This window comes from Lepus europaeus, chromosome 7, assembly GCF_033115175.1.
Source record: "Lepus europaeus isolate LE1 chromosome 7, mLepTim1.pri, whole genome shotgun sequence".
NCBI lineage: Eukaryota > Metazoa > Chordata > Mammalia > Lagomorpha > Leporidae > Lepus > Lepus europaeus.
This window is the reverse complement of record NC_084833.1, coordinates 18,793,572-18,817,339: the sequence shown is the minus strand read 5'-3', so window position 1 is coordinate 18,817,339 and position 23,768 is coordinate 18,793,572. Positions and strand designations below refer to the sequence as shown.

Here is a 23,768-nt window from a genome sequence, read left to right as displayed (position 1 = left end):
CTCGCTGCCTGGCTCCCGGAGCGAGGTGCGTGCCCGCCGCCGGCCGGGTCGGGCGCGCTCCCTCCGTGCCCGGGCCGGGCTGGCGGGCGGGGCAGCGCCCTGCCCTGGTCCCCGGGCGGCGAGTGTCTCTAAGGTGACTCCGGTGCGTGGCGGCGGGGCGGCGGCGGCGGTAGGAGCGCGCGCGCCTTCGCGGTTGCGTCTCCTTTCGGGCTCCAGCTGCAGCCGTCCGGGGGGCGCCCGAGCGCGCACAAGGCAGCCCCCAGACCCCCTGCCCAGGGGCGCGGAGGCTCGCACCGGCCTTTCCCGGGCGCAGAGCCCAGCATCTCGGCGCTCCTGGCGTCTGGGCTCCGGCGTCGCGCGGGACGCGCGGGACCAGCGCTGCCCTCCCTCCCCACCTCGCGCCCCAGGCCCTGCGGCCGGGAGACTCTGAACTTTAACGGGGACCCCCCGAGAGGCCTCGGGAAGAAGGCGACCGCAGGATGGCCGAGGGGCCGAGCGGCGCAGGACTGCGCGGGGACGGGGCTGGCCGAGACCGGACATCCGAAGAGGAGGTGGTGCGGCGGCGCTGCCGGCGCGGGGAAGAGGCCCAGGTCTCGCAGCCCTGGCCCGAGGTCCCCCGGGGCATGGCCGCGGGGCCCCCAGTGGAGGAGCGGTTCCGGCAGATGCACCTGCGGAAGCGGGTTTCGTACAGGTAAGCAGGATGGGGCAGTGGGCAGCGCAGCGCTCGGGCCTAGCCCTCCTCGCCTTCGGCTGGGCGCCCTCTGCTTGCGCGGCCCTGCCTAGGGGCTGACGGTTCGCAAATGACTACCAAGAGGTGCAGGGGGTGGGGGGAGAGAGGGGTGTTCCTGGGACCCCCTCTCTGCGCGCGCTCTGTGTGCCAAACACTGTACCTGGCTCGGAGGAGAGGGACAGCCGAGACAGGACCCCTTCAAACCTCTGATGCTGGGGACAGCCAGGAGATACCCCTGGAGAGGGTCTCCCTATTCCCTTCCGCAGGCCATCCTGAGCGTGCCTGTGGGCGGACTGTGCACCAGGCACAGACTGTGCAAGCCAATGAAATGTTCCCTCCCAAGGCCCTGTGCCACAAGCCCCCCACTGGCCTCGCAGTGGGAGGGAATCGCCCCTTGTGTGATTGCGGCCTCCGTGGTCCTGCGACTTCTGTGTCCTCCCCAGGGTGCTCTCCTTGCCTTGATGCCTTGTCCAGCGCCTGCCTGCTTCCGGGATGGAGCAGGTGCCCTGCCCAGTCGGTCCAGCAGTGGCCCTGGAGGAACTGCCCAGAGTCGGCCCCTAGAGGCCACTTTACCACTGGGATAGGAGGCTTAGTAGCCAGCGCTTACCCCTCAGGACAAGGGCAGGTAACTGACCAAGGGCGGAGCCTGGGAGGGGCGGGGCAGCCCAGCGCCTGCCTTACCCTCCTCTTCCAGGCCAGAGCCTCAGCTTGACTTGCTGCGCCTCTAAACCCCCAGCCCAGACTGGCCTCCTCTGGAGGGTCCGGCAGGGACGCTGAACAGCTGGGTCCTGAAAAGCCATTAGCCGGGTTGGATACGCGAGTTTCCTGTTTACAGCCAAGGGGGCCTGGGGCGTGTCTGAGGCTGCCCAGAAGGGCCCAGCCCTGGGGGCTTGCAGGTGGGGGTGGGAGGACAGGGAAGGGGAAAGAGTTTCCCCATCATCATGGAGAGAGCTTCTCAGAATAAAGGGGGTGCGTGGGGTTCCCTGGCCCCTGCCCTCCCTCTCTGTGGCATACAAGGGGACCTCAGAAAGTCTGTGCAAAATGGAATTAAAAGGTCACACCCATTTTCCATGGACTCATTAGCGCCCTCCTGTAAGCAGCTATGAGACTGCCGTGCAGAGGGGGGGCCCTGCCCCTGCCACGCCTCTGGCTGCAGAGAGAGGAGTCCCCGAAAGCTGCCTGCGGGGGGAGGGGCGCTGAGAGGACTGGCAGGGCACAGGGCCAAGAACACCGAACCCTGGGAGAAAGGTTAGCTGGGGTGCCCAGGCTCTGGTTTGTACTCTCACGTCTGCCAGGGACCTGCTGAGCAGCCCGGAGCTGGGCGAGATTCTCTGAGCTTCCGTTCTTCCCTGGTAGCAGAGGGGGATGATCCCAAGATTTTTCTTGGCTGGGGGTCAGGGACAGATGGCTCCTGGGGTTGCAAAGGAAACCGGAAGTGGGGGAGAGGCCTAGAGGGTCGGAAGCGGAGGTCGGGGCTAGGGTATGCTACATGAAGACTCACATACACGCGTGTTCACACGCTTGTGCACACGGACAAAGCTGCAGGGGCTGGGTCTCCTCCAGAGTGGCCCCAGAGCAGAGGTGGTGACCAGGCGGTGCCAAGGCTGCAAGGTAACCAAGCCATGGCTCCTGTCCAGCTGTGAAGGGAAGAGGAGCCCTCCGGGACACCTACTTGAAGGCTGCACAAGTCAGTCAGCACCAGGGCGGGCTCCAGCTGTCACCGCTGGACAGACCGGGCAGGGCACCTGCTCCACCCCGGAAGCAGGCAGGGGCCCACTCTTAGCACCAGAGCTGCACAAGGCATCAAGGCAAGGCGAGCCCTCTGGGGAGGAGGCGGAGGAGGGCCTGGGAGAGAGGCAGCAGCCTGGGGCCCTCTACACCTTCCCGGCCTGGGGGACCCCAGAGCAGCAAGCCCTCCGGCATGGCTGTGGTCCTCACAGCCACCAACGCTGTTGCTTCTCATCCAGGCCGCCCCCAGGAGGCGGCAGCAGCGCAGGCCCACGGTGGTCCTTTCACATCCTCCGCCTGCCACATTTCCATGCGGCTCTGGCTCCAAGCTGAACCTCCCACCCTGCTGCGAGGAGCTGCTAAGGAAAGCAGTTGAAAGCCCTTCACAGAGAGAAAAGGCTTTTAGATAGCAATGCAGTGTGGGGGGACAGAACTCAGGGTGAGGGCGGAAGTGGAGGCAGGATGAGGGCCTGGCTGCTTCTGGGGGCGGGGGCTCAGCAGGGCAGTAGGAGCTCTTGGGGGAGGGGGTTCCTGAGAAATACATGCCCTCCACCGCCCAGGGCCAGTGGGCGGATCGAGAGGTGGCAGGGGCATGTGTGCTAGAAGTTCAGACACGTGCAGCCCAGGCTGTGTGTGGAAAATGGAATTAAAAGATAAGTGGATTTTGGTGTGAAATGTGTGGGAAGGAATCTTCTCATTTCTCCATGATACGCATTCCCTATGAGGAAGCAAGGGGAGGAGTTGCCCCGGGGAACCGTTGAGTTTCCAGGGGACCTGCTTTGCTCTAAGTCAGCGAAGGGCAGTGGTGCACCTGCAGGGGAAGTAAGGACTCTCCCCTGCACTCCCGAAGTCCCAACCCAGCCTGCACTGGGCAACAGACTACCGGAGGCAGGGCTCCGGCCAGGGACAAGCCACTGGCGTGTGAGGGATGCTGGCTTTGACTGACAGAGCGTGAACCCCTGAGCCAAAGGCAGTGGCCTCCAAACCCCATCACCCGGGGATCTTTTTCAAGGTGGACTTGTAAGCCCTGTCCCTGCCCCCAGGGAGTCTGAATGTGGGCCCAGATGTGTCAGCTCTACACACGTCTCCCTGGTCATCCGGGCACTGACTTTACCTGGGAAGGAGATGAACAACAGAGGAGAGAGAGGCAGGCAGGAGAAAGGGCGGTAAAATCTGGGCTGAATCTCTGGGGTGTGGCTGGCAGGGGGCCTTCTCTGCATGGAGTTCTGCTGTGGCCCCAAAAGAGCCTTGAAGGAGAACCAGTGACTGCCTGGGTTCTGTCCCGGGCCCAGGTGCAGCCTGAAATGGACCCATGGGACTTGGTCCCTGCCCGGGACAAAAGTGCAGTCCCCTCTAGGGCCAGGCAGTAAGTATTTCAGGCTTGGCAGGTGACACGGTCTCTGTCAAGGCTAAGGTGGAGCAAAAGCAGCAGCGATGTGTAAGGATGAGTGTGCCTGGGTCCTAGTAAAACGGTAATTATAGACGGTGAACTTCACAGCTCCTATCATTGCCACCGTCACAACATGGTCCCCTTTGCCTTTTCTCCAACCCTTTCAGAATGTAACAGAAGTAGGCGGCTAGCCAGACGTGGCCCCGGGGCCTGGAGTTTGCCAGCTGCCGGTGCAGGGGATGGGGCAGGACCAATGCCCCATGGGGACCAATGGGGCACACTGTGGCGCCTGCGCTCCACCCAGAGAGACCCGGGTCCAGATTCCAGCCCCGCCACATCCCAGCTGGGCACTTCCTCTGTGTCCACCTCCGACCCTGTCTGGTGGGAAATGGGAACCGCATTTACCTGCTCAACAGCCGGCCTCGGAAGACCAACTCACATCGGAGATGTGAGGCTCCTGGTGCAAGGCGCGGGTGAAACACAAGTTGAATCTTTTGCCCTGGGCTCGGGGAGGCCCAGGAAAGCGTCCTGGAGGAGGCTGGCCCTGAGCAGCGGGACCTGGGGGTGGACGAAGCCTGGCAGAGCCCGAGAGCGGGCACTGAGCATGCGTGCAGGTCCCCGCCGGCCCCCTCCACGCCCACGGAGGAGCTGGGTGGGGGTGGAAGACTGGAAGGGGTGCCAGCTGGCAGGGGAGGGTGCCCCCTGCCACAAGCACCCGGCTGTGGGGACGCAGCTCCTCGAGGGAGGGGCACCTGATCCGACTCTCTCTGCTATTTACCAGGAGCTAAAAATAACTGCGGAGTGACAGGGAGATGGGGCCGATTTGTAATTTAAATAGCAACAGGATAAAGCAAGGAGCTGCAAGAGATCACATTCTGTCCTGAATTAAAAATGCAAAAACCGGGGCCGCGAGCTGAGCTGGAGCAGGCGGGAGAAGCCGGAAGCTGGGGGTCCGTCCATTTTCCTTCCGTTGGGAAGGGCGGGGCTCAGGCCCGGCCTGGAACTCCTTCCTCCACTCCCAGCCCCAAGGTCCTGGCTGACCAGTGAGTCAAAGGCCAGGGAGGGGAGTGCCCAGCGCAGGGGCCAGGCTCTGCACGTAGGGACTGGGACCCCAAACCCATACCCGCATGAGAAGCTTGGGACATGCCCCCTAACCCCTGGCTCAGGGTCACCAACCATTTGGGGATTTTGGATGGAACCGTATAAGCAAAGGCCTTTAAAGGGTGGGCTGCAGCCTTATTTGCACCTCAGTGGGTACATTTTCAGAGCAGAACCTTCCAAGGCTGGAATTCAAGAGTTGCGGCACGCTGGGCTTCTGCTTGACCCCACAGTGCTGGGACAGGGCTCTGGGGCTGGCGATGCTTGGGGAAGGAAGCCATGCCGAGTCCTTGGCATAGGTGGGCATGGTGGGGGGCATGGGGTACAGCAGCCAAGCCTCAGAGAACAAAGCCATTCGTGAAGGTCGCACAGCCAGTGATTGGCGGAGCCAGGATCCAAACTCCCACCTGTCTCACTCTGAAGCCCTTTCGGCTGGAGGGCTCTCATCCTGAAGGAGCCTTGATTCTGGCTCTGTCCTAAGTGCGCATGTCCCTGGGAGGGCTCACGGGACTGGGGCTGCGGTGACAGCGGATGACCCTAAAGATGGGGGCGGGAGCCTGCAGCTCTGGCTGAGCGGCGTCCTGGCTGGAGCAAGAGGAAGCTTCCTGGAGCAGACCTAGCTGACCCAGAGTAAGGATCTCCCCTTCCGGGAGGTCTTGCAGGGGGCGGTGCTAAAGGACAGCTTCCCAGAGAGCCGGTGGCTTGGAGGACCTCTGAGGACTGTGGCGCTCCTGCCCCAGCGGGAGATGCTCCCCAGGCGCTCTCTCGGATTCCCTCCTGCTCTTGCCTTTTGTGAGGCTGCCCTGTGGGAGCCTAACCGAATTTCCTTCTGTCGGGAGGCAGCTGCGCCTGCATCTGTGTCCTCTGTGGGGGCAGCGACCCAGCACCTGGGCAGGGGCCAGTGATCCGCAGGGCGTCGCCAGCAAGGGCTTAACAGGTGCCTGGAGCATGCTGCTGGGGGCAGGCTCAGGTGAACAAGAACCAGTCCCCCCCCCCCCCCTGCTCAGCTGAGATCTACGAGTAAATCCAACCCATGCCAACTTCCGTAGAAGACCCCTCAGCACGTAGCTATGTGCCTAGCACTGGGCCAGGGGCAACTCAGGGCTCAGAAATCTTGTAAGGACAAGACCAATGGACACGAAAGAGCAGGTGACGCCGGAACACCACTGGGAACAAAAGATAGTGTCAGGAGTAAGTCACCGGGGGTGGGAACGCTGCCTCGGTTGCAATATGTCACATTTAGTGGATCTTTTATAAACGATGTAATATGAATGAGTGAGTGAGTCAAATCTGGGATCAAAGGAGGAAATTCAGTTAACACTCTCCGATCTTCTGGGCTGATTCAGAGAGGTTCATCACTGGCCCAGAGTTACACAGCAAGGGCTGCCGTGGGAACCAATGGCCTTCGGGTCTGGGCCTCTTTCCACCTTCTCCCCTTAGATGGCTTGGGCTAGAGTTTAAAGGACGAAGATTTTGATTGGCCAGATCTTAAGAGTAGCCAGGGTCAGAAAGGCAAGCAGGACAGCCTGGGCAGGGAAAGTGTGTGCAAAATAGCAAACAGAACCGGAGCGTACGTGCGGAGGCTTGAAGGTCAGCCAAGGAGGCTGGCTTGGCGGGTTTTGAGGGCAGAGGATGGCCACGTCGGGGGCTGCATGGTGCCCTGGTACATTTCCCTTCCCAGCTCCCACGTGCTCATCCAGGCCACCGAAAGTAGAACACCTCACCCGCTGGGGCTCCGACGAAGCCCAGAATAATCTCCTTACCCATATTCTTCTTCCCGTGTGTGTGGACCTGGGTGGATTCTGAGGGGTCCCCAGCTCCCTGGCACGGGCACACGCTGTCCTGGGAGCCGCCAAGGGCATCCTCCCCAGCCCTGCGCACCTGTCCCTTCCAGTCGCATCCTCCCCAGCCTGCCAGGAGAGCAGAGCTGGCATTCACAGTGCTAAGAAAGCCAAGGCCAAGGTAACCCCCGGCCCCGCAGTCGGGACCTGTGCCTCTCCGAGCCTTAAGCCCGCCGGCTTCCCCTCCAGCAGCCCCATTTCCTGCCAGCACTGCCAGAAGCCGCTGTTGGAAAACAAGCCCAGCCCCATTTCCTCTGTTTAACTGGAGCTGCTTGCAGAATGCCTGGGAGAGGAAGGCAGGGCCCCGCCACAGCCTCCTTTCAGAACGGACACAGACGTTGGTCTGGGGGCCAGAGTCTCCCATGGGCTACAGCGGCCCAGACCCCGCCTGGAGGGCATCCAGAGAGGCCGGGTTGGGAGGAGAGCTGCTGGGGGGGAAGGGGTGCAGGGGCATCACTCGGCCACGCCCCCAATCTCAGAGAGGAAACAGGACGCCCTGTTTCTATGGCACAGCCTGTGGGGTTGGGTTCTCCTTGAGCTAAGCTGGCAGCTCTGTGCCTCAGTTTCTGCTCTTGACAAAGGAGGAAGATAATGGGACCCAACTCACAAGGTCATCAAAAGGCCTCAGTGAGCTGCTTTATAACATCTCGGGCACACAAGCCGTCCAAGAAATAGCAACTATGATTTTGTTGTTACTGAGTACTCATGATTGCACTACAGGGCATGCGTTGAATGAGACAGATGATTGAAAAATGCCCGTCCCCGATCCAGAGGGGACAACCCGAAGGTGAGGACAACACCAGGCGTCGCGTGCGCGCCGTATCTGCGGGGACAGAGGTGTCCGTGTTGATTGCACTGAACTGACACCATGTGTGTCCTGGAGAAACTCACAGCCTTGCTGGAGTAACAAACACGGAGACGCCACAGAACTAATTATAGAGCAGGCTGATTAAAGCACTCCGGAGGAATGCGCTGCTTCCTCCCCAGGCCTGCCCAAGCACACAGAGCCCGGCCCTGCCTGCCTGTTTCTCTGCCAGATCTCCGCGAGGGTCTCTGACTCCAGCTCAGCCTGGCCCACGAGAGCTCCCCAGAGCAGCCCCTGGCTCCCTGGTCTGGGGTGGGGGTGGGGGGCACTGGGCCCATTTGCTTCCTTCCAAACAGCCGGTTCCTCGCCCCCGGGGCATTTGCTCTCGCTGTCCTGTCCACCTAGAATGCTTTGGTTTGCTCTTTCTCAGCTCCTTAAGGCGTGTTCCCAGGGGTCCCCTCCGCAGAGAGCCCCTGCTGAACCCCTCCCCAGGCAGCAGCCCATCCCTGCTCTCTTCCCCGGCACTTTTCTCTACAGCACCTCTCACGCGTGACCGGGCGTTGTCTTACACGTTGATGATTTCTTTCCTGGTTCCTTCCCCCCACTGGAATCTAAGCCCTATGTGGGTACAGTCCTGCCCCCGGGCTCACTGCCACCCTCTCTGATCCTGATACGTGCCTGCCCCACAGAAGAAGCCATTCTGAAGGGATATACCGAGTGAATTGGTCTGTAAACACTTACACCCCGGTCGCAATCCCCATGCAAGTGCACGAGCCCCATTATTCCTGCATTCTATAGATAAGAACGTGGAGACTCTGAAAAGCTCCCTGGCACACATAGTCCATTTAAAAAATGACTTAAGGTGACCGGGGACAGCTGTGACCTGAACCACACAGCTGAGAAGTGATAGAGGCGGCACCTGCGCCTGTCTCTGGGCCCCACCCCTGTTGTTCTTTGCGCTCCAGGATTGTCCAAGAGCCTGGCCCTGTGCTAGGTGATGTGAGGGCACCCCGACAGCTGGGGGCGGGCGGGCGCCCCCCACCCCCCACCCCCAGTGACCCAGGCGCGTGGCACGACAGGGAGGACCCCAACAGGACCAAGAGGTGAGAACCAAGAGTGGTGACGTGCTAAGGAAAGCCAGACGCGGCCCCGGTGCAGATTCCAGCCCAGGCAGGCCCGCCTCCCGGCTGCCAGGTAGGGCCTGTCCCCGCCTGCCCCGCGCCCTCCTGCGCGGCTCCTGCCCCAGCCAGCGGAAGGCGCCTGGAAGCCCCGTGGTCCTCCGCTCGGGCTGCCGGCCGGCCTCCAGCAGGGCCCCCCACCCCCCGCCCGCGTCAGGAAGTGCTGAAAGAGGAAGAGAGTCGCCGGGCAGGATGAGCGCACGGGGGGCCGGCCACAGTGCCGGGGCAGGCTGCGATGTGGCCGCGACTCGGGGCCCCGCCGAGGCGCTGGGGACGGACGAAGGGGAGCCGCCGGGGGCACTGAGGCCGATGTGGCGCTACCGCTCCTGGGACGTGCCACAGATCCCCGCCGAGGCCCTGCGGACACAGTAGGTACAAGGCGTGCCTGGGAGTGGGCACGGGGACCTTGAACCCTCTGTGGACCTGCTGTCTGGGGTGCAAGAGTGGACAGAAGTGGGGTTACCCAACAGCCCTGCAGAGGCACAGCCGAGGGCAAGGGGGCCCCTGGCAGGGAGTGGGGAGTGGCGCGAGGGCAGCATGGAGCAGCGCTGGGTTGCGAGCAGGAGCCCAAGCACTGGGCAGAGGGTCTGGGGGAAGAAGCGCCCCCACTGGGGGCACTGGGCGCCGACGGTTTCTGACCCAGCTATAAGGCCTTGTGCAAAGTCAGCGGAATCGCAGCCGGCTGCGGTTTCGCTCTTGGTGTAAGGACTCTTGGGAAACTTCCCCCAGGGGGACCCATGCACACCAGGAGGCCAGGGTCAAGTCCACTTGCAGATGTCCCTGTCTTCCTCTGGCCGGGCTGGCCACGGCCGCTAGCTCCAAGGCCGGGGCCCCACCTCCCCATACAGCCCTTCTCTATGCCAGCAGGAAACTTGAAGGAAGGTTCTGGGCCTCTGGGTGCTGGCGTTTCTCGGCTCCCAGCCTCTGCTCTTTGTGGCTGGTAAGGCTGGAAAATGGGCTGTCAGAACCCCAGAGGGCGAGAGTGACGGTGACACAGGATGTGGCTTCGCAAGGAGCCAAGCAAGCTGCAGGCGCGGCAAGCTGGTGTGGGCATCGGGGTGGCAGGCTTTGGTGAGGGACAGGGGCCCAGTCTGCAACCTCCTGGCCTCCACTCCGCAGCCCTGAGTGCTGCCCCCCAGGCACGTGTGACGACTGTGCCCCCACAGGCAACTGCTCTGGTTCCCGCTGCTCTCGTTGTGGGGGTGGGGGCGGGCAGGGCACCACTGCTGCCTGTGTGGTGGTGGTGGTGGTGTTTGTGTGTGCGTGGGAGGTATACCTCTGGGAGGGAGGGCCTGGGGTGCCTCCGCGGCTGTGCCCCTGAGCCTGAGTGTGGGAGGGCCATGCCCACAGCACAGGGGGTCTGGGTGGCGTAGGACCTGCAGGCCCACTGGCTGTTGAGCTGCGAGAAGCCGAGGTGTTGGGAACGGGTGATGAGGGTTGGGAGCCGTTGTGAAGAGCTGTGGCAAGAGGCACTGGCTTGTCGTGTGCGTGGGTCAAGTGACCACGGTCACCGCACTGAGAGGCAATGCTTGCGCACCACCATGTGCAAGGAGGAGGGTGCCTGCCCCACGTACAGGGGGCGCGCTGTGTGACTTTAGTTCCCGTGGGTGTGAGCGGGACAGCCAAGGGGGTAGGCGCGGAGACTGAGTGGCGGAGCGGGCACAGCATGTGCGAGAGCCGCGTGTGTTCGTGTGGACGTGGGCGGGGAGGCGGTGACAGCTGCCCTCGCAGGTGTGCCCTTGTGAGCTTGAAGGTTGTTCGCGGCGGGACGTGGGGGACGGCCGTGCCCGAGCGCGCGCAGTGCGCGTGTGTCGGGCGGCGGATTCCGTGGGATCCGGACCGACCGGCCGCGCGGCTGGGAGGCGGGGCCTGCGCGGTCTCCGCCCACGCCCCGCCCCGCCCCTCGGGGGGCCTGCCCGGGCCGGGTGCTGCAGCGCAGCCCGGCGCCGGCAGAGGGCGTCGCGGGCTCGGTGCCGCCGCGCGGCCGAGGGGGCGTGCTCGGCTGCGGGCAGGCAGCGGCCCGGCCAGCTATGCGGGGTCCTGCGGCCGGGACTGGCGGCACTTCCTGGAGCGGCGGTGGCGGCGGCCGCTTCCCGGGCACCTGGGCGTGGGGCGCGGGGGCGCGCGGCGCGGGGCGGGCGGAGCGAGCGCGCGCCATGGCCGCGGCTGGCGGCGCGGAGCCGGCGTGCTGAGCCCCGGCCGCCGGCCCGGCATGGGCGTCTCCCGCGGGCCCGCCGCCGGCCGGGGCTAGGGCCGGATGGAGCCGCGGGACGGCAGCCCCGAGGCCCGGAGCAGCGACTCCGAGTCGGCCTCCGCCTCGTCCAGCGGCTCCGAGCGCGACGCGGGTCCCGAGCCGGACAAGGCGCCGCGGCGCCTCAGCAAGCGGCGCTTCCCCGGTCTGCGGCTCTTCGGGCACAGGTGAGCGGGCGGCGGGCGCCGCGCACCGGCACGGGCGGAGCGAGCCGCTGGGCGCCGGCATCCGGTGGGCTCTTCCTGGCGTGCGCGTCTTCCGTAGGCGGGCAGCCAACCAGCCCGAGCCCGGGGCACTTGGCGGCCCCCGGGACTTGGGCACCCGCCCGTTCCTGGCACTCGGGCAACAGGGCCCCTCCGCTCCTGGCGGCCCCCGGGAGCTGGGGTCCGCTGCCCTGTGGTCTTTCCAAAGGACCCAGCTGCCTCTCTCCCTGCGTGGTCTCTGCAGGACGTGGCCCCCCGCTTACTGTCCCCCTGCCACTGGTCACCGATGTCATTGCTCAGCGTGTTAAGCGTCTCCTCTAGGGTTGGGGTGCTGACCACGCTCAGTCAGGGAGACCCCAACCTCCACCAATGCTGGGCGGTCAGCATCTCTCCCCCAGTCCCTGCGTCCAGTCCTGGTCGGGAGAGGGTGGGGGGCGGCTGTGGTCTAGGATCTGTGCTGGCTGTTCAAGCTCCCTCTTGCCCTCTCCCCCAGCACTCCAAATGTCACCATATTGTGCCTGTGACAGAGCTTGGACCAGGACTCCATCGAGGAGCTGGAGGGAGGGGGAGGGTACGGGAGCTTCAGTGCAGGCAGTTGGTGGCATGTGGGCTGCCTGCCGCTCCCGCCCTGGTGGCAGGGGAGGCGAGGGGCAGCCCCAGGGGGACCCCACCTGGCTCCTTGAGCTCCTTCCAGGATGACCCCTGTCTAACTGCCAGGAAGCTTGCAACCAATCAGCTAAGCACCCCAGCCTGGACTCTGACCACTTGGCCTCTGCCCAGGGCCTTCCGAGCTTCGCAGGGGCTTCGCCCCCCTCCAGTGACCTGGGCACGTTCCTCCTGTGGTGGCGGCCGGTGTACCTGTGATGTTGACCTCTGTCCGCGGCCTGCCTGACCCTAGCCAGGGCCCAGCTCTTTGCACCTGCCCCATGTCGCCAAGCACTGGCAGATGGAGCTCCGCGGGCTCGCGTGTCACATAAAACGGGGCAGAGAGGAAAGCTTCCAGCGCTCGTGTTTGTCACCCCCAGCCCTGCAAGATGGAGCCGTCGACGCCCAGCTCTGCAGGATGTAGCCTTCAGTGTTCACAGGCTCCGAGGGGGAGGGGGGCCGCCAGAGGCTTCCTGTGGCTGCCCACAGGGCACTAGGGTTAGGCTCTTCTGACCTGTGGCTGGGCCCCTTTGGAAGGGCACGGCTCTGTCCATGTAGGGATGAGCCTTGGGCACATTCCGGAGGAACAAGAAGGAAGAGAGCCAAGCCAACAGGTGCCTTTCTCTAATTCTCAAGCATAAGTAAGTGTTAGGTGTTTCTCCACTTTTATAGGAAAACACAGGGTCAGAGAGCCAAGCGATTCGCCCAGAGTCACACAGCAAACCAGAGGCAGGGTAAGGATTCGAACTCAAGTTGGTCTCCTTTCAAAATCTACATCCATCTCTCACTAGCAGGGAGGAGCATCCCGGTGGCCGAGGGAAGGAGAGACGCCTGGGTCGTCCCTCCGCGCCCGGTGTGAGTCATCGGGTCTGAGGCGTTTTGTAGAGCTTCCCAGGTGATCGTGCGGCGCTCCCCAGTTTGAGTGGCATGGTGTTACATCACCCTGGGCATGGCGAGTAGAAGACTCGGGCAGCACCCGGGGAGGTCTGTAAGGGTGTCCCCCTCTGCGCAGCCCTGTGCTGGGGCCAGGGGACCTGTAGAGATGACTACCTTGAGAGAAAGACTTCCCTCTCCCAGGCAAAGAAACCAGTGTCCTCTGGGGCTGCGCCCCCCCCCCCCAACTTGGTGGGATCGGGGTGGAGGCAGGCAGAGTGCACCTGCTCTGGGCATTGCATCCCTGGTCTTGCTGCCCTTGCTCACTTGGCTGCCAGCTCCAGGCAAAAGTCCCCGGTTCCCCAGCTCCGTGCTCATCCCTGACCCAGCTCTCGCCTCTTTGGGGTCACCCACCCTCTGCATTTCCCCGTCGTCCTCGGCATCCCCACTCTGCAGACGTGGGGGCCGAGGGCCGTGGCGAGAAGGGAGGATCGGGGGTCCGCTGAGTGCTGCTGGCTGCTGAAGCTGTGCTGAGAATTGGCACACAGGCCACGTGGGCCATCCCTGGCCTGCTCAGGTAGGGCAGTCTCCATGGCATCCTCCTTAGAGCCCGTCTCTGCCCCCACAGCTGGCGTCACCCTCCGGGAGCCTGGGCAGCCGTTTGCATGTCCCTTTTTTTAGCCCCGTAAGACACAAAGCTGAGCCATGAGCCTCCCCAGCTCCATCCCACCTCCCTGCTCCTGGCCGGGCGCCATCCGCCCCTTCTGGGCCCTGCTGGAATCCAGGGCCCTCAGGTTGTCCTGGACCCCGGGAGCAGGGCCTTCATGCCTGTGGACCTAAGGGTTGTCCAGCAGAAGTGGGAGGGAAGCTGACTGCCTCCTCCCTCCTCCTCCTTCCTCCTCCCCCAGGCCCCACCAGGAGGGAGGACTCCTCCTCTGGGCTCCTTCCAGCAGCCTGATCTGGGCAGGTCACACAGCTTGTGGATTAGCTGGTTTTGCACCCCAGGGGCGTCCGAAATTACCTGGCACCTCACTCCTCTAGCCAGAAGGAGCCTGGCCAACAGGACCCCCAGGAGCCCGAGCGTCTGCTCTGCCATCCCCTGCCCTGCATTGCGCTCAAAGTCATAAGCTCGCCGAGGGCAGGAGATGCACCTGCGGAACAAGGTTGAGACAAAAGGTCCTATTTAGAGGTCAGGCCGCGTGGACGCCGTGAGTCTGGGGCCGAAGCCGAAGCCAGCAGAGGGTGACCGCAGGGCAGAGCGGGCAGAAACAGGCCCTGTTTGGGTTGGTTTTATAGGGAGTGGGGAGAGGTGTGTTGCAGAACGGGACCCCCCTCCCCATCCCCACCGTGGTGCCTGGGGCAAGCGGAGCCTCTTGGAGGGCTTGTCACACTTGGGCTGATGCTGACCGCTGAGGCAGGTGCACGTCCTTGGTTTCCAGGCAGTTTGGGGAAGAAGGCAGGGGCCTCTGTGGCTTAGCTATGTTCTCGCTCTGTTTGCACCTCACACAGGCTCCTGTGCCCGAGTACAGAGCTGGCCAGGGTTGGGGACTGCGGCTGGGCTTCTCACAGTCGCTGGCTGACAGGTCAAGGATGGGATGAGCAATTCTTGTCATTTTCCTTCTGTGCCGAACTCCCCAAAGGTCAGACAAAGCCCAGGGTGTGGAGCCACCCAGCATTCGCAGTCAGCGCAGGAGAACCCGAGACGGATGTTGCAGCCAAGGACAGAGGAAGGACTGAGCGACCCCTGGTCGGAGAGAGCCTAGGCCCTGGACGTCTGGGACTCTAGAAATACGAGGCGAAACAGGCCTGCTCTCCTGGGCTTCCAAGAGGCCTTTCCAGAATTGTCCAGCGTCCCCCTGAGCGGAGGAGGAGGTGGGTGGGCAGGTTAGCCAGCCCCCCGGGCACAGACTGGGATCGTCCCTTGGAAAAGCTGCAGTCTGGGTCCCTTCTACCCCTCCAAGGCACTAAGAGGTTCCAGAGCCCCGGAGAGAGCTGAGCAGACCGCCTGTCCTGTAGTATCCCTGGCACGACACAAGGGGGCCACAGCGGCCGTAGTGGGAGGGGAGCAGGCGAGAAGATTCCCCTTCCTGCTTGTCCACTTGCACCTGCTGTGGGTGGACCCGCAGACACCTCCCGCTGGAGAGTTACCTGATACTCTCGCTGCACGGAGCCAGTCTGAATGCGGCAGAAGGCAGGCTGGGCGGGAGCTTGCAGCTCACCTGGCCCCTCCCTTCCTGTCCCTGAAGACTGGGGCCAGCCAGGTGGCCTTGACTCAGCCAAGGTCTTGCCTGGGTCTTATTTGAGATTCCAGTGCCAGTCTCCTAGCTCTCAGAGCCACACTCATTTGTGCCACATCCCAGGATCCCAAAGCCTTCCTTTGTTTTTTCCCCCTAAGATTTATTTTATTTATCTGGAAGAATTAACAATGAGAGGGAGAGAGAGAGAGACCGACAGACCTTCCATGTGCTGGTTGACTCCCAGATGGCCACAACAGCCAGGGCTGGGCCAGGAGCTTCACCTGATCTCCCAACGTGGGTGCAGGGGCCCAGGGACTTGAGCCATCCTCCACTGCTTTCCCAGTCGCATTAGTAGGGAGCTGGATCAAAAGTAGAGCAGCCAGGACTCAAACCGGCGGCCTGGTGCCCATGTGGGACGGCTGCACCACAGCACCGGCCCCCTTGCTTTCTGAGGGATCCTCATCTGGTGCCTTCCACCCTGCCCTCTGCCTCTCCTCCAGGAGCTGCCGCCGGCTGAGCTCTGAGCTAGCATGGTGCCCGGGAGCGGGGTGTGCACAGACAGGGACCTGCTGCGCCTGCACCCACTGCACTGCTCCTCTCCTCCCTGGAGCCCCTCTGGGTGGTGCCCAGCACTCATCTCAGTTCTCCTCGGCCACCTCCTCTGTTTCCTGAATGGGGGACCCCTGTGTCCTCAGGGTATCAGCCCATGGCGTGGTCACCTGTGGTTCTCAGCGCGGGGCCTGATGGCACTTGGGTCACGGTTGGGTGGAGAGTAAGGCCAGAGCAGGAGCAGACGCCCGCGAGGAGCCGCCATTCTGCCAGCTTGCCTCGGCTGAGATGCCAGGGAGACGGGGTCAGGACATGGGAGCGGGCTTGAGTAAGCCCAAGGGCCCGGGGAGGGAAGCAGAGGCTGAGGCTGGCGGCGTGAGGCTGCCTCTGGCCGTGAGCAGGCACCAGGACTGTGTAAGCCCATCAGTTTCCTAGGGTTTTCACATCTTGCTAGTCGATTTGATTCCCATTTTACAGATAAGGAAACCTAAGTTCAGAGGGGCCAGGGGCGGGCCCACGGTCAGGCAGCCCATGTTGGAGCACAACCCCGGGCTGCCCGCTCAGGAGCTCGTGCCTCCACCTTTGCATTCCTGAGCTGGCAGGGCCTGGCCAGGCGTCTTAAGTGCTGCATGGGGCGCAGTGAAAGGTTTTTGCCTTGTGGGAGTGGCATGAGCCCCGCGAGGTGGTCTGTTCCCACCACCAGGACCCCTAGCTCTCAGGGGAGCAGGCTGGGTTGGGACGGGCGACTGAGCCTGTGAGCAGGTTGCCCCAGGGCTCCCCGCCTGGGTCTGGTGCAGAGGGGCACGTCTGTGGCCGTTCACCTTCACGGGTGCAGAGGCCCAAGGCCCATGGGGTGTGTTCAGAGGCCCCCTGACACTACACGGGGCAGAGGTGTCCTGCTGGGCAGGGGTGGCCAGGTGCGTTGTGGGGGGCGGCCGGTGCCTCCCCCTTCCACTGGGAGACAGCTTCCTCTTTGCTCCTGGCAGGCCTGTAGCTCAGAGCTCCCACAGAGAGGCTGCTCCCCTGCCAGGGCCGAGCCCCATCACTGCAGTCGCCAAAATAGCTGTCTGGGAGCCTGGGCCCGCGCCTCCCACGCCCCAGCATCTCGCGGGTTAACAGCTTGCCTGGCTGTCCGCCCCCTCCCCAGCCTGCTGACATTTCAGAGAGGCGGGGGCGGTTGTGAAAGGGGGCAAGCTGGTTCCTGCTCCCCAGCCCACACGGACACCCCACTGGCACAGCCTGCCGCCTGCCCACCCACCACTGGAAGGCACCCCTGGTGGGCGAGACCCACCTGCCCCTGTTAGTAGGCGGTGTAAGGGGCGCACTGCTGAGACCAGCCCTGGGAGACGCAGGGCAGCCCCAGGCAGCTGCACCCCCTGGGGCGGGGCGTTGGGGGGGGGGTCCTGTTTTACAAAAGCTGTCTTAAGGTCTTTTTTCAGCATTAGATACCCTGTAATGGAAGCATGCACAGCACCGTGCGGCTCAGCTCAGGCAGACCGTACCCTGGCGCCGCACTTGCTTTGGGTCGAGACAGGGCGCCCACATCCTCCTCCCCAGAGGAGGCCCCAATCCTGACTCTGGTGTTTGTTGTAACGGTTCTCCTGCCTGGGTGTGGATCCCTCAGGGCCTGATCTTACCTGCACGGTGTGCATTGCCCCCTCGACACCACTGTGTAGACTCAGCCATCTTGAAGCGTGAGCTCCGGTGAACAACTGGGGGGGGGGGGGCACATCATGATGTTTGTGGAGGGGGGCATTAAAAGGTAGGCCAAAAATTCTGAAATCCATGCAAACAAGGGGCTCCAAAAAGTTTACAAAGAGTGCATATTACGAAAAAGCTATGGATGGATTTCAAAAGTGCCTCGGCATCAAAATAAACTAAGCATGCGATTCTGTCTTTCCACCAACTTGGCGACGTGCCCTCTGACACTTCCTTTTCGTGCCCTGCTCATCTGCCCGCTGGGGGACACTGGGGTGAGCAGAGCCTCTGGCTGCCCCAGCGCACGCCACTGCCGTCCGCCTCTGCCTGCCAGTGCTTGCTCACAGGTGTGCCCAGGGAGACGTCGCCCGTTGTGCTCCAAAGTGGCTGCCCAAATGCTTACACCTCTGGAGTTGTTTTTAAGATTTATTTATTTACTTGAAATTCAGAGTTACACAGGGAGGAGAGGCAGAGAGAGGGAGAAAGAGAGTTCTTCCATCCACTGGTCCACCCCCCCAGATAGCTGCAATGGCCAAAGCTGCACTGATCTGAAGCCAGGAGCTAGGAGCTTCCTCTGGGTCTCCCACATGGGTGCAGGGGCCCAAGGACTTGGGCCATCTTCTACTGCTTTCCCAGGCCACAGCAGAGAGCTGGATTGGAAGAGGAGCAGCTGGGACTCGAACTGGCATCCTTATGGGATGCCAGCACTGCAGATGGTGGCCTCACCCCTATGCCACAGCACTGGCCCCCTCTTTGAACTTTTATAAGCCAAGGAATTGGTTACTACGAACAGACCAGTGCCCCACCAGGGACAAGGTGGGTGCTGGCCCCATATGACAGGTGAGGACAGCGAGGTTCAGACAGGCCAAGAGGCTCCGCTTGAGCGCGTCCAGCTTGTCAGAGTGCCCTGGGCCCTTGAGTCCAGTGCCCCGTGGAGACCTCGTCCCCGTGACCTCCTGGGCTTCAGGCCCGGTTCCTGCTTGGATAGTCGGAAAGCCTCGGTGGGGGTACCTGCTCCCTGGGGGTCCACATGACCCTGGTTTCAAGAGGGACATTTAGGGGCTGGGGAGGGAGCAGCGTGTCAGATGGTTCAGAGGAGGGGGTTCAATTTTGAATGAGGGGAGGAGGGAGACCGCATCTCCAAGCAGATGGGGAACGGGAGCCCCAAGCCGCAGACACAGGAGAAGGCAGGGAGCCAGCGGGAAGCTGTCACCAGAGAAGAGTGGGGGGTGGTGACAAAGCGTCCGCCTGGCCGGATCAGCATTGCCTCAGGGTCGGTCTCAGCTTACCTGTGACAGCGACTCACCCCCCAGTGCTGGCAGCCCGCAGCTGTCGGCTCACCTGCCACCCCGCCTCCACGAGGCTGAGCCCAGGCCATTCCCTGTGCCTGCGATCTGATCACTCTTCAAACCACACTGCCACTTCCAGGCCCTGGAGATGCCATTGCGTGCCGTCCGAGGTCCCAGGGGCTCAGAGTCTGGCGGGGAACCCAGGGCCGAGGCCCGGAATAACGGGGAGAGGGCCTGAGCGTGGGAGCGGCCGAGCCCCGGGGGAGGGGGGGCCCGGGGAGCCCTCCCAGCTTCTGAAGAGGAGAGGAAGGCCATGAGGCAGGACGTGCAGGGCCTCCCGAGGCCAGGCTCGGAGGGCGTGGGAGGGTGGGCCCGGCAGCATCCCGCCGCCTCTGGCTGAGTGCAGGGCCGCCGGCAGGCTACTTCACCCCCTCGTGCCTCAGTGCCCGTTCTGTAATGTGTGGGGACCCTGAGACCGGCTGTTCCTTTCTGTAAGGACTGTTCGGCCAGTATTAACAGCAGTGTGTGTTTGCCAAATGGAGTATAGAAATGACAGAGGGGAGAGGAGGCTGGAGTCGGCCGACCGCCGGGCCAGGTCTTCACCTTCTACTCGGCTGAACAGCCGGGGGCCGGGAACCTGCTGTGGGTGCTGGGAAAGGAGTGGTGGTGGGGCAGCAGGAGGCTGGCCTGGAGGGGCGGCTCTGGGGGACTCAGTCCAGAGGGACTGGATATTTCCTCCAGGAGCTCAGGTGGCCCCTGCCCCGCCCCTCCGCACCCTCCCCCACCCAGCATTGTGTCTATTTTGCCAGATCCTGCTCCCCAGGTTGCACAGGGAGACTTTGAAGTGGGCGATGGGCCCCGGCCCCAGAGAGGCCTCCAGCCATTACTCTCGGGGGCTCCTGGGGAAGAGTCGGAGAGGGAGGTAGCCCCTAAAACGCAGACAGTTACTTTCCGCCGGTGCCCAACAGAGAAGTGGCCTGGGCCCTGCGGCGGCCGGTCGCGGTTGCGGTGGCCAGGGTGGAAGAAGCCCTGCTCTTCCCTTGAGGCCTGGCCGTCCCCGGCGGAGTTCCCTCTTCCTCCTGAGAGAGCAGCAGTAAACGCCGGACGTGTTGCCAGGACTTGTGCAGGCATACCCAGGTGCATACCACTTGCAGCCCCCAGGAGTTGGTGGTGTGGTAGGGGAGCGAGACATGTGGACTCGCCTTCTGGAGTCCGGTGGCGCAGAGGCCAAAGGGGTAGCGTGCAGTTGTCAGTGGGAGTGACATCCCATTGTGGGGGGCCACTGTGAGCAGGTGGGATTTGGGCACCAGGTGGGGAGGGAGACCGGTACCCCTGGCCGAAGGCGTGCCAGATGCAGGGGCCCAGCAGGGAGCCAGGCACGGCCACACTGGGGCTCTGTTGGAGCCAAGGGCTGTGAGTGCCTTCCTGCAGGAGCACGTTTGCCCGGCTGGAGGGTTTAGAACTCATTCTGAATCCGTGGCTCTTGAGGCCCGGTCCTGGGGGCGTCCTGGAATGCTTCGGGGAAGCCACCCCCACAGCTGTTCTCCGAGCACCCCTGGTTCGTGCCTTTTTCCCTGTGTTGCCGTCTATCCAGATGGTGCAGAAGCAAAGGTGGTCACGCCACAGGGACAGCGACACCAGCCAGGGTGGCAGCCCCACGCGTGTCCCGCAGTCTGTGCTCATGGGGGGGGGGGGTTGGGAGCAGAGTATTAAACGTTAATCTTGCACAGCTAGACCCTTGGGCACGTGTCGGTGCTGGTGTTCGGCACTTCAGGCGTGGGGCCCACGGGCTCTGCTGGCAGGTGTGTTTGTTTGTTTGTTTGTTAATGAAACACCGTTCTGACTGGAACACCTAACAGACAAACTAGTCAGACTTGGAATCCCACAGATGTTTTCTCAAAATCGAATGAAGCAAAGCAAGCCTGTCCCTTCAAAAATAGTGTCAGTGATAAAATCTGAGCTTTTGAGGAAAAAAAAAAAAAACAGAATTCTGGAAACCTTGTTCCACCGTGTAGAGCCCGACAGCTTGCCAGGACCGAGAACTCGGTAATGACAGCGAGTGTGATCCCTTGATGGTTCTTAACGCAGAGTGGCAGCGTAGCTCAGTAAACCAGCGCTTCCCAGGGTGGAACCTTCCAGACACTGCGTAGACCAGTGAGAAGTTCATTGATGACGGTTTCGGGTTCCACCTGCCAAGGAACCTTAAAGAAACTGCCGCTCGTCCTATTTTGGTGTAGCAGCCGAGCCAAATAGCCACACAAACCCGAGAAGCCGCTGAACTCTGTCTCCTTGTCCACTACCTGTCAGCGCCAGGCGGTTTTCTCCCTGCTCCCACGGACAACCCAGGGCAGCAGGCTGGAGGCCAGGGAGATGCCAGCCGCGAACCAGCTGCTCCTCTGAAGCTGGGTGCTGGAGAGATTTGCAAACACCTGACGTCGTTTTTACATCTTCACTCATTCTTTTTGCCTTAGAAAATACAATTTATTTTTCATAACTCTTGTTTATGTTAGTACCGTGTAATGGTTTTCATTGCCTGTAAACATACGAATAGGTGTTTTCAGCCCGTCTCAGTTTGGGTTTCTGATACGGTCGATATAATAGCTGTCACCCCCATCCCAGAATGAAACCCTTCTGGAATCTTCAGTAGTTTCTAAGGGTGGAAAGGCCTTCTGGGATCCGGAAGTCGCCTGGCTGCCGCTCTGGACCCTAGGGAGCCGCCGCAGGCCTGTGCGCCGGGGAGGGGGTGGTGGCATTCCGGCAGGACGCGGGTGACCCAGCTGGCCTCTCCCGGGCATTCTTGACTTTGGCATGAGCAGCTTGGGAAGGCCCCCTTGGCAGGGCCAGCAGACCCGGAGTCCGGATCCCAGGTCAGCCACTTCTGAGCTCCGGCCTGCTGTCTCGTAACCCTGGGACCTGTGAAACACTCCGCAGGTGTTTCTTTGTACCCTTTCTGCTGAGCCAGTACGCTTAGCCGCCTCAGAGCCCCCAAGAACCTGGCGCTGGATGTGAGAGGCCATCAGGTGGCCGGCCGGCTACCTTCTCCACGGACCCTGTCCTGGTAGCCATCTCTGGCTGCACTGGAACTGGCGGAGGCTCTGGTTGGGCTGGCGCACAGCCTGGCTCTGTGGCCCCCGGGCGAAGAGGAGCCCGGAGGCTCAGATACCGCCCACCGGCCGCCTGCCTGCTGCAGGGCCTGGAGCCACCGCTGGGAGAGGAAGTGCAGTCGGTTACCAATCGAGCTATTTTCATAACGGCTGTCTCAGGCTGGGGGAGGAGGGTGGCGAGGGGGAGGGGGCAGAGGCGCAGCCACTGCTGCTCGCTCTCCAAACTAGGACTTGCCCAGCAGAGGCCAGCAGCCTGCAGCCTGGAGCTGGAGTGAGTCGGCCCACAGGGACCCCAGCCCCCACCTGCTTGCCCACCGCCCTGCCTTCCAGATCAGGTCAAAAGGGGCTTCTGCAACCCTTCCTCGTCCTCCCCCCTCCCTCCCTCTTGATTCTGTCTGCTGGCTCTGGGGAGGGGTGGCTCCGGGTGGGCCCAGGCACCGTGGTTCCCTAGATGAGAGCCTTGCTCTGCCAGGCCCCCAAAGCTGATGGGAAAGGGAGAGGGTTCGGTCATGTCGTGGCCTGGCCCAGGCCCGCCTGCTCCCCCTGGGCCCGTTGCTCCTTGTTTTAGTCTTGGCAAGGTCCTCTTAGTGAGTAGAAGCCTGGAGAGGTCAGGACCCTGCCTCCTCTTCCCCACTACCGTGGGGCTGTGGGAGCAGAGTAGCCAGAGGTGACTTCTGGCCCACAGCCCCCTGGGGAAGCGGCTCTGGGGCAGGGGGATACGGTCACCCTGCGTAGCCTCCCCTGAGCTCTGCCCCAGCATGGGATGAGCAAGCTGGTGTTTCGTGGAAGTTCCTGCAGAGGCGGAGACCCTGGGTTCCAGGCTTGATGCCAGGTGCGGAGCAGACCCCAGGTGGCACAGGCTGGTGGGCTCTGTTCCTCATGGTGGGTGGCAGCCGCCCCGGGCACTCCTGCTTCCCTTTCTGGGCTCCCTCCCCTGCTGTGGGCAGAGACCAACTCCTGGAGATGGCCGGACCCTAGGCCCTGGTGTCTGTGGATGTACCACCCCCACCCCCACCCCGCCCTGCCTCACATCTGTTGTCGCCTCAGAACCTCCTGTGTGGTCTCTGGGACCCAGAAGGGTCGCTGGTCGGCCCAGGGTGTGGCGGCAGGTGCAGGATTCCCGAGCGCTTGGGTTCTTCCACGTGCGACTGGCACTGGGCTGGAAGGCTGGGAGCCCCCTCTGGCTGGTGCCCAGGGAAGCCTTCAGGCTTGCTCCACCCAACCTGCAGGTGTCTGTGCCCACGGGTGTGCCTGGCCGCGTGCCCCTGCCCTCCGCAGGCCCTGCGAGTCCTTGCCCGTCCTGCCCCCTTGGTTAAAGCAGGCTTGGGGCAGCCATTTTGCTGTGCTGTCGGTGGCAGACCCTGCGGGGTCTCCTCGGGTGACCTGCACACCTCCTGGGGCATGTGTTGGCTAGTGGGGGAGTGTGAGGGAGGCTGCAGGCCCCGGCAGGGCTTCTACTGAGACCTGGAGAAGCCCCTGTGGTCGGGATAGGAAGTGCGGAGTCAGGCACCTGCTGACCAGAGAGTGGTTTCTATGGAGACGGAGGCACAGCAAGCATGGGCTCCAGGGGTAGGACGCTGGGAGCCTTGCAGGACAGACAGTCCTGTGGACAGATGGGGAAACTGAGGCTCTGCACATGGCCACGGTGCTGGCCTGGCTTGGGCCGCCGTGCTGTCTGCTGGGAGACTCCTGAGCAGATCAGGACTTGGGAACCCCCCCAGCAGTGTGCCGTGGGAGCACCCCTCAGTGCCCTGTGTGCTCAGCAGGGCTGTGCTGGCCACCTCCGCTCCCTGGCCCCATGGCCGTGGGTCTGGGGCAGCAGGCAGGGCCCAGCCCTCCCCACAGCACCTCCCCCACACTGACTGTGGCCTTTTGTTTTCTGGGTGACACTAGCATCAGGCGGTGTGTCCGGGTGACTAATCTCCTCCAGGCCGGGCAGCTGTCACCGGACGGGGAGTGCTGGCCCAGGCTGTGGCAGCAGCAGGCAGTGGGCCTCGTGCCGCCCTTGCCGGGACCCAGAGGGGGCCCGGCCTGGCTTCCAGTGCTGGCTCTGCTGCTGAGGTCCCGGAACCCATGGCCATGTTGCCAGGCCTCTCCAAGCCTCAGTCTCCTCATCTCTGTCCTGTCTTCCTCCTCGGGCAGTGGGGAG

General features: G+C 63.0%; 1 protein-coding gene across 11 annotated transcripts in view; it reads left to right on the top strand.

Moving 5' to 3' along the window:
* The first annotated feature begins 479 nt into the window (after window positions 1-479).
* Window positions 480-23,768, top strand: part of DGKZ (diacylglycerol kinase zeta) — a 36,418-nt gene continuing 13,129 nt past the window's right edge. For 6 of the 11 annotated variants that reach the window (XM_062196233.1, XM_062196230.1, XM_062196237.1 and 3 more), the window contains exon 1: window positions 8,963-9,138. In XM_062196233.1, the coding sequence (XP_062052217.1) occupies window positions 8,963-9,138 (176 nt within the window). Of the gene's footprint in view, window positions 692-8,962; window positions 9,139-11,012; window positions 11,189-23,768 lie in introns of those variants that run through there. The other 5 variants (XM_062196239.1, XM_062196238.1, XM_062196231.1 and 2 more) reach the window with 3 other exon arrangements.